The sequence below is a fragment of the Rutidosis leptorrhynchoides genome, chromosome 2 (genome assembly GCF_046630445.1).
Source record: "Rutidosis leptorrhynchoides isolate AG116_Rl617_1_P2 chromosome 2, CSIRO_AGI_Rlap_v1, whole genome shotgun sequence".
Taxonomy (NCBI): domain Eukaryota; kingdom Viridiplantae; phylum Streptophyta; class Magnoliopsida; order Asterales; family Asteraceae; genus Rutidosis; species Rutidosis leptorrhynchoides.
The window spans coordinates 429,047,018-429,059,996 of NC_092334.1; the positions used below are offsets into that span (position 1 = coordinate 429,047,018).

At 34.6% G+C, this 12,979-nt stretch overlaps 2 protein-coding genes across 3 annotated transcripts; one reads left to right on the forward strand and one right to left on the reverse strand.

The window, feature by feature from the left end:
* The first annotated feature begins 4,296 nt into the window (after positions 1–4,296).
* On the forward strand, positions 4,297–6,681 carry LOC139892381 (DNAJ protein JJJ1 homolog). The gene is made up of 3 exons (XM_071875448.1): positions 4,297–6,004; positions 6,147–6,205; positions 6,303–6,681. The coding sequence occupies exons 1-3, from the start codon at positions 4,358–4,360 to the stop codon at positions 6,358–6,360; spliced, it is 1,764 nt and encodes a 587-aa protein (XP_071731549.1). The 5' UTR covers positions 4,297–4,357; the 3' UTR covers positions 6,361–6,681.
* Positions 6,682–6,886: 205 nt separating this feature from the next.
* Positions 6,887–11,672, reverse strand: LOC139892382 (histone deacetylase 5-like). 2 transcript variants are annotated; one of them, XM_071875450.1, is made up of 14 exons: positions 11,321–11,672; positions 10,446–10,647; positions 10,142–10,288; positions 9,943–10,052; positions 9,648–9,859; positions 9,400–9,464; positions 8,664–8,834; positions 8,500–8,586; positions 8,277–8,385; positions 8,055–8,179; positions 7,749–7,942; positions 7,540–7,663; positions 7,390–7,454; positions 6,887–7,244 (listed from the first exon to the last, which is right to left on the reverse strand). In XM_071875450.1, the coding sequence occupies exons 1-14, from the start codon at positions 11,518–11,520 to the stop codon at positions 7,079–7,081; spliced, it is 1,977 nt and encodes a 658-aa protein (XP_071731551.1). In that variant the 5' UTR covers positions 11,521–11,672; the 3' UTR covers positions 6,887–7,078. The 2 variants fall into 2 exon arrangements, with proteins under 2 accessions (XP_071731551.1, XP_071731550.1); XM_071875449.1 differs by having other exon boundaries at positions 8,271–8,385.
* Positions 11,673–12,979: the final 1,307 nt, after the last annotated feature.

Consider the following 12,979-nt stretch of genomic DNA (forward strand, 5'->3'; position numbering starts at 1 on the left):
GGTGACTCGTGATAGTGGTAGTCCGGTGGTGAGTAGTTGCAACCGCAACCGGCTTTGTTCGAGTAAGAAACAGAAACAGAAAATTTGTAGGATAGTTTGATCGTAGGAAGAAGAATAATACAATGAGGTGGTTAGTTCACGAGAAGAGTGGCGGTTCAAATGGGTTATATCATAGAGACAGACCATAGTGGTGGTAGGATTTCGAACAAGCTGGTAGAAGTAATGCTCGATTCAAAGAAGTAATAGTTTAGAGTGATGGTTGATTGTTTTAAGTCATTTGTAATTACAAGTGTATATATAACCTATATAATAAATATCCAGTGCACAAATTGATGAATGGAATAAAGTAAAACAAATAATTGTACGATTTTGTAATTTGGTGATAGAAATCAAAAGCAAATAGTTTCAATCATTAATAGTTAATTGCCTTAAATTTTGTAGTTTATGTGTCAAGTTGTACAAAAAAGAAAAATATATCAAAAGTAGATTAGTTGCTGTAGGTGTATATATAACTTTTAGTGATTAAGTCAAAAGTAGTATTAATATAAATATAAATATAAATATAAATAATTTAATATTAATAATTAATATTTAAAGGAAATAAATGTGCACATACTAATAGTACAGCAGCCTGAATAGTTTTATTTCGGATAGTGTCTCGTGGTCCGTTGATAATTAGTGGCGGATAAAAGTCTAAAATTTATAGAACTCATTTTCGGATCACCGTTTATTTTAAAATAATATAAGTTTGAATTTAACTTGCTTAAAATCAATCGAAACATCAGACGAGTACTTTAATTATTCAATATTTATTTTTAATATACTTTATATATAGATTCAGGTTTTATTATATAATTAAATACATTAAATATATGTTTTCAAATAAATAAAGTTAATATTTACTCTTATATTTTTACAATTAATATTCATGTACATATATATATATACATACTTAAATATATATGAATCTATTTACAAATAGTTGTTCGTGAATCGTTGGGAACCGTCGAAGGTCAATTGAATATATAAACATAGTTTCAAAATTTTCGAGACTCAACATTATAGACTTTGCTTATCGTATCGAAATCATATGAAGAATAAGTTTAAATTTGGTCGGAAATTTCCGGGTCATCACATCTGTATCATCTTCATCATTATATATCATCAATCATTAATTTCGTTCATCATCATCGAAAAGAAAAAAAATATAAAGCGATGGTGTTTGGTTTCGTTTGGCTCGAACAGAAATAGAAAAAGAGCAGCAGAAACCACTAAATGTTTCAGCTGAAATAGAAACAATAATCGCAGCAGTAGTCTTTGGTAGAATAATAGCAACAAGTGGTTGTGGTTTTAGATGGATGTTCGAGTTGTACTACACCAGAAACAGGAAAAGAAACAGCAGATATAGCAGCAGTAATCTAGCAGCGGCAGTGGGTTCGACAGACTGAACAGAAAACAGAAGTAAGTGACGTTTAATAGCAGTGAACGAGTAGTAAAAAGGGTTCGTGGTGGTTGGAATAAAAACAGAAAAAAATAGCAAGTTCTGTTGGTGTGTTGATGAATTTTTCGAACAGGAACATGAAACAGGAAAGACAAGTAGCAGCAGGAACGAGCAGTACAGCAGGTGGTGGTGATTAGTTTAATGAAAGTGGTGGTTTCGATGGTTCGAACGAGCAGCAGTAGCGAGTTGCAATTTGGTGGTGATGGTTGGTTCATTATGTTGGGGTGGCGGTTATGCTTGGCCTTTCAACAAAAAAAAAAAATTGAGGGACTCGGATTGCAATTTTGTCTATAAACGAAGGACCAACGGAGCAAAAAAGTCGAAGAAAAGAGTAAAAAGACGATTTTACCCTCACATGCATGGCACATGTCAAGGGTTAACGGCTAATTTAGACGGCAAACTGACGGAGGGACTCGGATTGCAAAATTTTGCAATTTTAAGGACTCGAAAATCCAAAAAAAAACTTGAGGACTCGGATTGCAATTTCGTGTATAATTAAAGGACCAACGGAGCAAAAAAGTCTTAATATATTATAGAAGAAGAAAAAACAATGACAAAAATACCCCCACATGATATGCACGTGATAAGAGTTAACGGCTGTTTTGACAGAAAATAGACGGGAGGACGAGGAATGTAGATTTTTGATACATTGGGGACGAGGAATGCACAAAAAAAAAAAAAAAAAGGACATGGAGTCAAATTTGATATAAAGTTCAAGGACGAGGAATGAAATTTTGTCATAAATAAAAGATAATGAAAAAAATAATGTGATATAAATCTTTTCTACCCTACGTAGACAAAAAGATACGTAAAAAATATAGATGAAGACTGAAAAGTTAATAAAAAACAGACGAGACATGTATTTTTCTTAAACTGTGTATTTTTTGTCTAGAACAATCGATTTGGAACGAAAGAGTACTATTTTATTTGCCTGCAATAAATAAAAACCAATAACTTTATACAAACATCATTAAATAAGTAGTTTACATGAGTAATTTATCATGTAATGTTAAAAGATGTGTCATTATATTTGCATAACAATAACTAGGGGTGTTCATTTTCGGATATCCGAAATTCGAATATCCGAATTTTCGGATATCCGAAAATTCGGATAGTGAAAAACCGGATCCGAAATCCGAATCCGAAATTTCGGATATCCGATTTTCGGATATCCGAAATTTCGGATTCGGATATCGGATTATCCGAATATCCGATATTTTTGAAGAACTTCGAATATTTTCGGATAATTTTTCGGATATTCGGATAATTTTCGGATATTTTTCGGATTTTTTTGGATTTTTTTGAAATTTTCGGATATTCGGATATCCGAATATCCGAAAATTTTAAAAACTCCATCCGATATCCGAATCCGAAAAATCGGATGTCCGATTTTCGGATATCCGAATTTTCGGATATCCGATTTTTCGGATATCCGATTTTTCGGATATTTTCGGATTCCGATTTCGGATAATTCGGATTCGGATTTCGGATTCGGATATTTTGAACACCCCTAACAATAACAACAACAAAACCCAATAACACATGCGTTGTGTATGGAGAAGTAAGATGTAGACAATCATACCACTATTTTTGAATAAAGAAAAGTCATTTTTTCACCAAGAGTGATACATTCCAAGAAGTCGAGAAAGTCCTCCCCTCTCTCTTCAACGGATAAAAAGATTGCTTCCGAGAAGGACCTCCGGCCAATAAGTAGGATTTTTTTTTTAAATAAAATAAAACATGAGACGCTATGAAAATGGTAGAATCAAATTTCCATAAGTTTTAAATCTTGCACATTCAATTTAGGCTCTAAGTGACAGTCAAGTCGCCAATAAATCGACGCTTGATGTTGACTCAATTGATAGGATCCGATTTTAATCACCTCATCTACATAGTTTTGCATAGTAGATAACTCAACTTGCTCAAACATTTTATTTCTATAATTAACCATAGCAGCACGATCTCCTATGTTAACAACGAATTTCCAGCAAATGTATCTGATAGATCTTTTTTCAAGTTATCCACTTTATTTATAATTTTGGTCTCCATTTGGATAGTTGCTACTTTAAGTAATTCCATTCGCTCAGTTTGATTTAGTGACAAATCGACATAGTTCTTAAGTAACTGCAAAGTGTGAGACATACTAATATACTAAATAATTATTATTTTAGTATTGAAAATTCGATACATTATTTCCAGTTATAATAATAAATATCATTAGCTAGTCATAGTTGAGAATATCAAAGGGCGAATTCCTCCAATCAACATAACGCAAGTTTGAGCTATCGACTTCTATGTGACATTAATAATAGACATGACACATATTTTTGCAGCTGCTTTTATGATGTGTAAAAGCTCATTATAAAGTTCATTGATCAATTTAATTATCGGCGAAATATTTGCATCTGAATTGTTTGCCGAGATTTGTCTTCGTTGAAAAACAATAAGTTGGTTTATTTTTAGGACCAATCATGATAACATATACCAAAGTTTATAATGGCTACACTATGTATATTATATATTACGTATGTATCTAAAGGCGAGAACCACAAAAAAACGATGATAAGTGCGAGAATTTTTTAACGTACAGTTAATGGTCGTTAAGATGAGGGGTGATTTTAGGACTAAAACGTTAATTAAGTTAATTAAGTGACCATTATTTAGTATATAAATGACAGTGACTAAAATAGCAAAACCGACAAAATACAGGGACTATTTGGGCAGTTTTGTCTAACTTTTTTAAGCGTTATAAACTACTCCCACAAATAACTAAATAGAAGTATAAATCCCTGCAAACAACATACCAGAATACCACAACCCTAGCCGACGACCGTACACCGGCGGTAACACATAACAATGACGTCGCCGGAGAAGCGATGTCTATACGAAGTACTCGGTCTCCACCGCGATTGTACAGCCGACGAAATCCGATCAGCCTACCGTAAGCTAGCTCTCCAACGCCATCCTGACAAGCTCATTAAATCCGGCGTCACAGAAGCCGAAGCCACCGCTTCCTTCCAAGAGCTCGTTAACGCATACGAAGTCCTGTCCGACACGCGCGAGCGCGCGTGGTACGATTCTCACCGTTCGCAAATCCTATTTTCCGGTAACAATTCGTCTTCTGGATCCGCTGTTGTTCCTGATCTGTTTAGTTATTTTTCAAATTCTGTATTTAGTGGATTCACTGATAAAGGTAAGGGTTTCTATAAGGTTTACAGTGATGTGTTTGATAGAATATATAGAAACGAATTGAATTTTGCGAAGACGTTAGGGTTAGGTAATGTGGTGAAAGAGGCGCCGGTGATGGGGAATTTGGATAGTCCGTATGCGCAAGTGAATGCGTTTTACGGTTATTGGTTAGGGTTTGTGACTGTGATGGATTTTGTTTGGGCTGATGAGTATGATGTAATGTCGGGACCGAATAGGAAGTCGAGGAGGTTAATGGAGGAGGAGAATAAGAAGATTAGGAAGAAAGCGAAACGAGAGTATAATGAGACGGTTAGAGGTTTAGCGGAGTTTGTGAAGAAGAGGGATAAGAGGGTTATTGATATGCAGATGAAGAGGAATGAGGAGATTGAGAAGAAGAAAGAGGAAGAAAGGAAGAAGAAGTTGGAGTTGGCGAGAGTGAAAGCGGAAAAAGCGAGGGTTTATGAGGAGCCGGATTGGGCCAAGGTGGAAGATGAGGTGGCGGATGAGGTGGTTGAAGAGGTGGAAAATGAGAGGAAGAATGAGTTGTATTGTGTTGCGTGTGGGAAGAAGTTTAAAAGTGATAAACAGTGGAAGAATCATGAGCAGTCTAAGAAGCATAAGGAGAAAGTTGCAGAGTTGAGGGAAGCTTTCAGCGAAGAAGATGAAGATGACGATGGTGGTGGTGAGGTTGTGGGTGATGAAGATGAGTTTGTGTCTGCAGATGAAGTTGAGAAGTTGAAAGAAGAGTTTGAAGGTGTTGAACTTGAGAAGGAAGAAAGTGAAGATGAACAAGAAAAGGAATCGGAGGAGTTTGTTGATGTTGATAATGGTGGAAATGGGCAGGGTGATAATGAGGATGATAATGATGATGACGATGATGAGGATAGTGTTTTAAAAGCGATGTTAAAGAATAAGAAAAAAACTGGATTTACTAAGAAGCCAAAGGCAAAGAACGTGTATGTTGAAGATGAAGATGAAGAGGTAGATTTGATGAACTATAATAATGTGAGAGGGAGAAGAAATAGGAGAAGTAGGAAGGAAACGGTTAATAGGGATGAAGATGAAGAGCAGGTAAATAATGATAAACCAGAAGTCAGTAGCAATGTTGAGGTAGATGAGAAGTGTACCGATGGTACCAATGTCGAGGAATCATCATCATCATCATCTAAACCTTGTGCAGACGATGTGAAGGTTGGTGCAGGAGGTGATGAACACACCGTAAAGATTAAGGTTTCGAAACAAGCTCCTGCAGTGAAAGTTACGAATAAAAAGGAGGTGAATTCTAAAGCGAAATCTAAGGGGAAGAAACAGAAGGTACTTTTACTATTAGTTAAGATACTCTTGTCATTTTATGTTTTATAGCTAACACTGTATGCATGTTAATGTTATAAATTTTCATTCTTTAGATAATTAAAGTAATGAAATAGTTTTAACGGAGGGTTTGGTCTGATCACAGGCAACCTCAAGAAGTTCTGGGAATGAATGTGATACTTGTGGAGTAGAGTTTGATTCAAGGTAATTAAAAGATGATGTTAAGATTATTATTTTTTTATTATTTTTTTCATGTTTAGCTGTTGACATATGAGGTTAATATTGTGTATGTATGTGGCAGGAACAAATTACACAAACATTTGAGTGATACGGGTCATGGCACACACAAATCACGGTGACCTGAAGTCCAACTAAATTGGAGTTTTGCCTTGTAGAGTTGGATTCTATTCATCGATGATATCATTTTTGCAAGTGAAATTATGATAAGTTATGTGGCCTTACCATTATGGAGAAAGAGAATATATTCGAAACTGTTTACATTAATACACATTTGGGAAATTAGGTATACATCTGTTTGCTGTGAACGACGAACATCAATATTCATTTGGAATGTTCTTTATTTGTACTTGTTAGAGAATGGTAATCTGGTAATCGTTTGATAATGTAGTTACATACATGTATGTGCTGTAACTTATATTCATAAGCTACTATATCGTATACATGTTCTTATATTTATTTAGGTACTTTATCATTCTTTGGCACTTATATTTTCATTCATGTTGGCCGAAAGTTCTGACCTTTTTACCCTTGGTTATAAGGATGACTTTCTATGGGTATTGAAAAGACATTCTACTCCGGAGAAGGGAACGACTGCCTACCAACTAAATACACTCCTGATATGAATTTCACTACGAATATACCATTAAACTATATCATGATAGAGTCAGAATTAACCAAATTTTTACCCAAAAGATTTTCACATTCTCCTTAGCTATGGAGTTCAATAGAAGTCTCAATTGGACGTCACAAATCACGCAAATAAATCAGAAGTACTACCAGAATTAGTTAATTCAAGCGACTATTTCCTAAATAATATACATATGATAAAGGTTGCAATCATAATGGTTTAGTAGCAGCTTCTTGTATATAAGCCCTTGCTTCATCTTCTGACAGTTGCTTTCCCTGTAAAAGTCCTCTAACCAAAGTGTCTTCGTACTCTTTAGCTGGTGCACGAATTGGTACCTTTCCAGATTTGAATTCCTCAACATTAGCATGAGTGCACCTGTATTTGGGCAAAATGTTTTCAACATCCACTATGACTGGAAAAAAAAAAATATATATATATATATATATATATATATATATATATATATATATATATATATATATATATATATATATATAGATTTATAGGAAAGCATGCTTACGTCATTGTTACAATTGGAATATCGTTATCCTTCCCCAAGTAAAGAAGGTTATGATACCAACCATCCTGCACAAAACCATAAGTTGTTAATATTAGTACATTTGGATTTGAAAACTGTTGACTTTCGAAAGTCAACTCATGGAAGCAGTACCTTAAGAGCCTCCAAAGAAACATTCTTTTCACTTTCAAGTCTTTCAAGTACATCTAAATCGAAGAAAGAACTCATGTCCACACATACATTCTCTTGAAGCAGAACATCATTAAACTGCTCAAGACTGCATAAAATGACAAAGTAAATTCAATGTGATATAAATATACTAACAAAACTAAAAATGTGGATCCAAATCAAAGGTAACATACGTGATCCTATAGAGGCACATGAAAGTTTTTTCTTGATCGTTACTTTCAGGATTCAGAAAAGCAACCCCTCCAGGACCCCAAGTAGCTGTACCCTCTTGACCAAAAAATAAACGGTGAGGAACCGTCTTCCATAAGACTCCCTTCGGTTGACTTTTATCCACAGCTCCTGTACATGGTTTTTGCATGCCTTCCGCCTTGCAAATTAAGTTTAAAAGGGGTAAATGTGTAATTTTATTTTACTCCTAGATAATATGTGTTTAAATCCTAGAAATATGATATGATTAGAAGCATAATATCATAAATTACCTGGCCACCTTCTATATAACAGCGAAATCTTGACTCGCTCATGTTTGATCCAAAAGAGGCATACCAGATATCAATTTTCGACAACTCGGATCTCCATGCTTGAGAAGAAGGGGCAGCAACCTTATCTAGAATTAGTTTTAAAAGTTAATATATTAAAAAGTAATAATACTCCGTAATAATATTAAGAAACATTGGAAGCAGATGATAGAATTCAACCTGTACCATTAGCATCTTCACTAAGTTTCAATTTTGAAAGTGGTATTGTAACATCATCATCCGATAATACATTCGGACCATCATCATATTCTTCATCAGACTGCGAGCTATATATCTACATGCACAATATGAACACAATAAGGTACACAAAAATTATAACATCATACTTAGTAAGGGTTTAAAACATAAATGACCATATGGATATAAGGAAAAAAAACAGAAGTGTTACCTGAAGTAGAGGTGTTATTTTACTGGTCAACTTCTCAGGCAACTTCTCTGCAAGTACCGGCCAATATACGCCCAATTCCTCACGAACCTGAACATACATAAGTTATGCGTCTATTTGCCAAATAGAATATTATGAATAAGAGAATAATTTTGAGAAAAAAATACCGCTTTGATCACTCTCCATGTAGATTCAAATGGATAAACTTCGATGGATTCAGCGATAGGTTTGTCTTCTAATAACACTTCGACACAAGCATGTACTGAATTTGCTAAAGATTTCAGATTGTACCCTCCTTCTAATGCCATAATGACCTTTCCGTTGCTAAACTCCATCAACTATAGAAAACATGAAGAACATGAATACCATTAACATATTGGTTAAAGAGATTTCAATATTTCATAACTTAATTAACTTTAAACCTCGAACAGTTTTGTATCACTTAAATTAAAGTTAATTATACCAATAGTCCTTGTGGTTTACATGAAATTCCACTAATCGTCCTTATCTTTTGAAAATTACAGTGATGGTGATAGACCTTCTGGTTTTCACCAAATTACATCAATTGTCCTTATCTTTTAAAATTACAGTGATCGTCTCTTACTTACCTAAAAGTGTACGTTGATGGTCCCTCCTATTAATGCAAATTTTGAATAAGTCAGGGACTATAAATGTACATATTTATATAAGTCAGGGGCAATCAGTGTAATTTTCAAAATATAAAATCGATTTATGTAATTTCATTAAAACTACAGGGACGACCGCTGTAAATTCAAAGGAGAAGGATGATTGGTGTAATTTCAGGTAGATCACAAGGGCTATTAGTATAATTTACTCCTTATATTATAAAAGAATGAGATTCATGTAAACTGAGAAAACATTCCTTGATTCATGTATTCTAACCTTCTTCAACATTCTAGAATAACCATTTGGTGTGATACAGCAGCCCCCAAGAGGATCTCCAATGGCTGCTCAAGAACAAAATTATGTAAATGTACACCAATAAACACGTAGCACATAAATAGTGTGTATGAAAGAGCATATTATTAAATCTTCTACTTTAACTGCAAGCAGAATTTTTTAAAATCATGAACTAAAATTATGAATTTGTGTGTGTGTGTGTAAGTTGAATGACAGTTAGTAGAGTTAACCTGCATCAAATCCTGCTGATATCATGATTATGTCAGGGCTAAACTCCGTTGCAACAGGGATCAATATATGGTCCCAAACTGCAAGATAATCCGCATCCCCACACTGACCGTTTTCCCAAGGAACATTAATGTTATACCCTAAACCGGGCCCCTCTCCCATCATGAAATGTGAACCATCATCACCCATAGGATAAAAACTCCCATTATCGTGCCTGCATGTTTGCAATGTATTACTTACAATAACCATAATCATGACATAAATTCGCGTTTTCAGAAAACAAATCACGTGTCTTACCTGTGAACAGAGAAGAACAGCACTTGGGAGTCCTTCCAGAACATATTTTGAGTACCATTTCCATGATGAACATCCCAATCAACTATTAATATCTTGTTTATACCTAATTCCTACAACATAACAAAAGTTTAACCTAGTTATTATGTAATAATAGTTAACCGGTACACACGAATTACATAAAAAGACGTATAACTCTCACTTTTTGGTCAAGGAGGAACCTCGTTGCAATTGCGACATTGTTATAAAGACAAAAGCCCATTGGTTCACTTTCTTCTGCATGGTGTCCAGGAGGTCGAACGATAGCAAAAGCCGAGTTTAATTCCCCTTTTGCAACTTTCGCAGCAGCCTATTAAACAATTCGTCTATTATTTTTTAGTAAAATAAGTATACAATATGACAATTAAAATATGTAAATGATAAAACAGTTCATATATTTTTATCATCGACAGAAGTATACTGGTGAATGTGATACTGATAATCCGCTGATTTAAGGGTCTTACTACCTCAAGAACAGAACCAGCAGCAAGATAAGCAGATTCTGATGAACCTTCATTGAAATATATCGAATTATACTTTGCAGCTACCCTGTTTCTTTGTGAGGCTGTCCTTTTGGAGCTAATAGTCTTGATTAAATTAATGTGATTACTTGTATGAACTGCAGCTATATATTTATCTTCTGCATCTTTAGCATTAAACACCACACATCTGAAACCAATTTAGCATTCAATGCACATCAACAACACATCGTAAAAACGACTTCACCGTATATTTGAGTTCGATTCATGAGGGATAGTTGTTTCAAAATAGTTGTTTTCAACGGTATTACCAACACCTTGCGAGTTGGGGCGAGGGTTAGGTCATGGGTTCGAGCCTCGCTCGGCCCATCCTATTAATCAATCTAATATATGGAGCTCCATATTGACCTCAAGGGGTTTTTCTCCCGGATCCATTCAAGATTTAAACCTAGTCCGCCTGCCCCTCCGGATAGTTTAAGGATGGGGTTCTTGCAATGCGATTCGGGTTTTCTCCCGAAAGTGTGTGCGTGCAAATGAGAGTATTCGATGAAGACTGTTGCCTTTCAAAAAAAAAAAAATCCCAAAATAAAGTGCAAAAAAACACATTTATTCACTTGTGAAAGGTTGGATTATTTACAAATAATAACACACGGATTATAAAATGTGATCTTGTGAATTACTTTCTACATCACATTCATAAAAAATAGTATAATTCAGTAACAGATCAATGACATTTTATCACAATTTAGCACTATAATTTCTAATTGAAAAAATCAGCTGAAAGTCACACCACTAATAAGCTTGAATATAACGTTACGTGAATAAAATGTAAAAAAAAAAAAAAAAAAAAAAAAAAAACTTACTTGTGAGTAATACCAGAAGAGAGGAGTTTGTTCCAAATAGCACGAATACGATTGGGGTTTTCGGGATGAGATTCATGGTTAGGTGTTGAATGCTTGCACATACGTTCATCGTACACCAATCCAACACGACGTCGTTGAGCAGATAACGATAATGATGATGATGGAACTTGATCTCTAACTTGGTTGCTGAGATCGTCCATCGATGAAGAAATAGAGAGTCAGCGAGGGCTTATAATTTGAAACAACCTTAGTAGCACAAATTTTAAGTAATAATATAAATTAAAAAACACATAAATTGAAAAGCCCAATCGCTTCTCTCAACCAAGTGATGTTTGACTTTTCCTTTCCTACTTTCTTTCTTTTCACCAAATGGCTTTAAAATTTTTCAAAAACAAGTTTAGAGTGATACATAAAAATTTGTGTACTCCATAATTGATTTAACTAGTCCGGATCCGGCTCGCGCGATGCGGCGGGGGGCTTTCGGTGTGCGTATTCATATTTAACGTAGCTTTATGTATTTACAGAAAGGAAAACGGTCCATGTTTTAAGCGTCGTTGTAGATGTCGTTGTGTTTAGCCTTTTATTAATAAGTGTCCGTTTCAAACGTAGTTAGCTTCGTCTTGTTCATATAATTATTTCGAGTCTAACGGTCATGTCGAAAAAATTTAACTCGCAGCGAGCAGGAAGATACAGGCTGTCGTTGTGTTTAGCGTTTTTTAATAAGTGTTCGTTTCGAACGTAGTTAGTTTCATTTTGTTCATAAAATTATTTCGAGTCTGACGTTGTTGTCGAAAAAATTTAACTCGCGGCGAGCAGGAAGATACGGGTCGTCGAAGCGTTTGGGTGGAGGTTTAATTTTAAGTTTGAGAATTTATGTTTTACCCCCTGAACCTCGGTGCGTTTTTTGTAAGTTGGTTATAGTTGAGGGGGTGTTTTGGATTTTTTGAGTTTAAGTTTAAAGGGTTGTCGTTTGATAAAGGTGGGGTGGCCAAACGACCACACAACCCACCTCTTTTAGTAATATAGGGGGTAATTAATGTAACGAAAAATGTCAAGCCTATACTAGTTTCTAATTAAGTTTATGAATATGAATATGAATATGAATATGAATATGAATATGAATATAGGAAATCATGTAATTCAATATATTTAGATAATTTGATATAGTGTATTTCATGTTCTATGGGTTGTGGTTTAATCTATTTTTAAATTCGAAAGGTGTATATTTGACAGTGACACTCCGACTCTCTATTTCTTTTAAAAACTCATCTCGAAAGAGTTGAATGTCGAAAAATCACCTTTGTTGGGTCCTCATACATGTGACAAGAGCAACAATCATCTCACTGCCACAAGAGTTTTAAATTCTTACCCCGAGTAAGAATTGTTGGTTCAGTGTGCACGTCATAACACAAATCTATACTACTGGTTATATACAGGCCTATGGGGTCACACACTTTAGCACTTAGACACCAATTATTATATATACTTGTTGATATATAATTGTAACCTATAGTTCGAAGAACATAGTTTAATTAAATATGATTTAATTATATATGAATGATCAATTAGTCGTTGTACCACAAATTATTGGATGGGCTTATTTTAAATATATAAATATAAATGCCGCATGTTTTTGTTATACAATTAATAAAAGAGTTT

Excerpts from the sequence above, each read along its gene's own strand:
- LOC139892381 (XM_071875448.1), top strand. The coding sequence starts at position 4,358 with ATGACGTCGCCGGAGAAGCGATGTCTATACGAAGTACTCGGTCTCCAC. Across the intron at positions 6,005-6,146 it reads CTAAGGGGAAGAAACAGAAG|GCAACCTCAAGAAGTTCTGG; the intron begins GTACTTTTACTA and ends GTCTGATCACAG. Across the intron at positions 6,206-6,302 it reads GGAGTAGAGTTTGATTCAAG|GAACAAATTACACAAACATT; the intron begins GTAATTAAAAGA and ends TGTATGTGGCAG.
- LOC139892382 (XM_071875449.1), bottom strand. The coding sequence starts at position 11,520 with ATGGACGATCTCAGCAACCAAGTTAGAGATCAAGTTCCATCATCATCA. Across the intron at positions 9,860-9,942 it reads CTGTTCTTCTCTGTTCACAG|GCACGATAATGGGAGTTTTT; the intron begins GTAAGACACGTG and ends GCAAACATGCAG. Across the intron at positions 7,455-7,539 it reads TTTCTTTGGAGGCTCTTAAG|GATGGTTGGTATCATAACCT; the intron begins GTACTGCTTCCA and ends GGTTTTGTGCAG.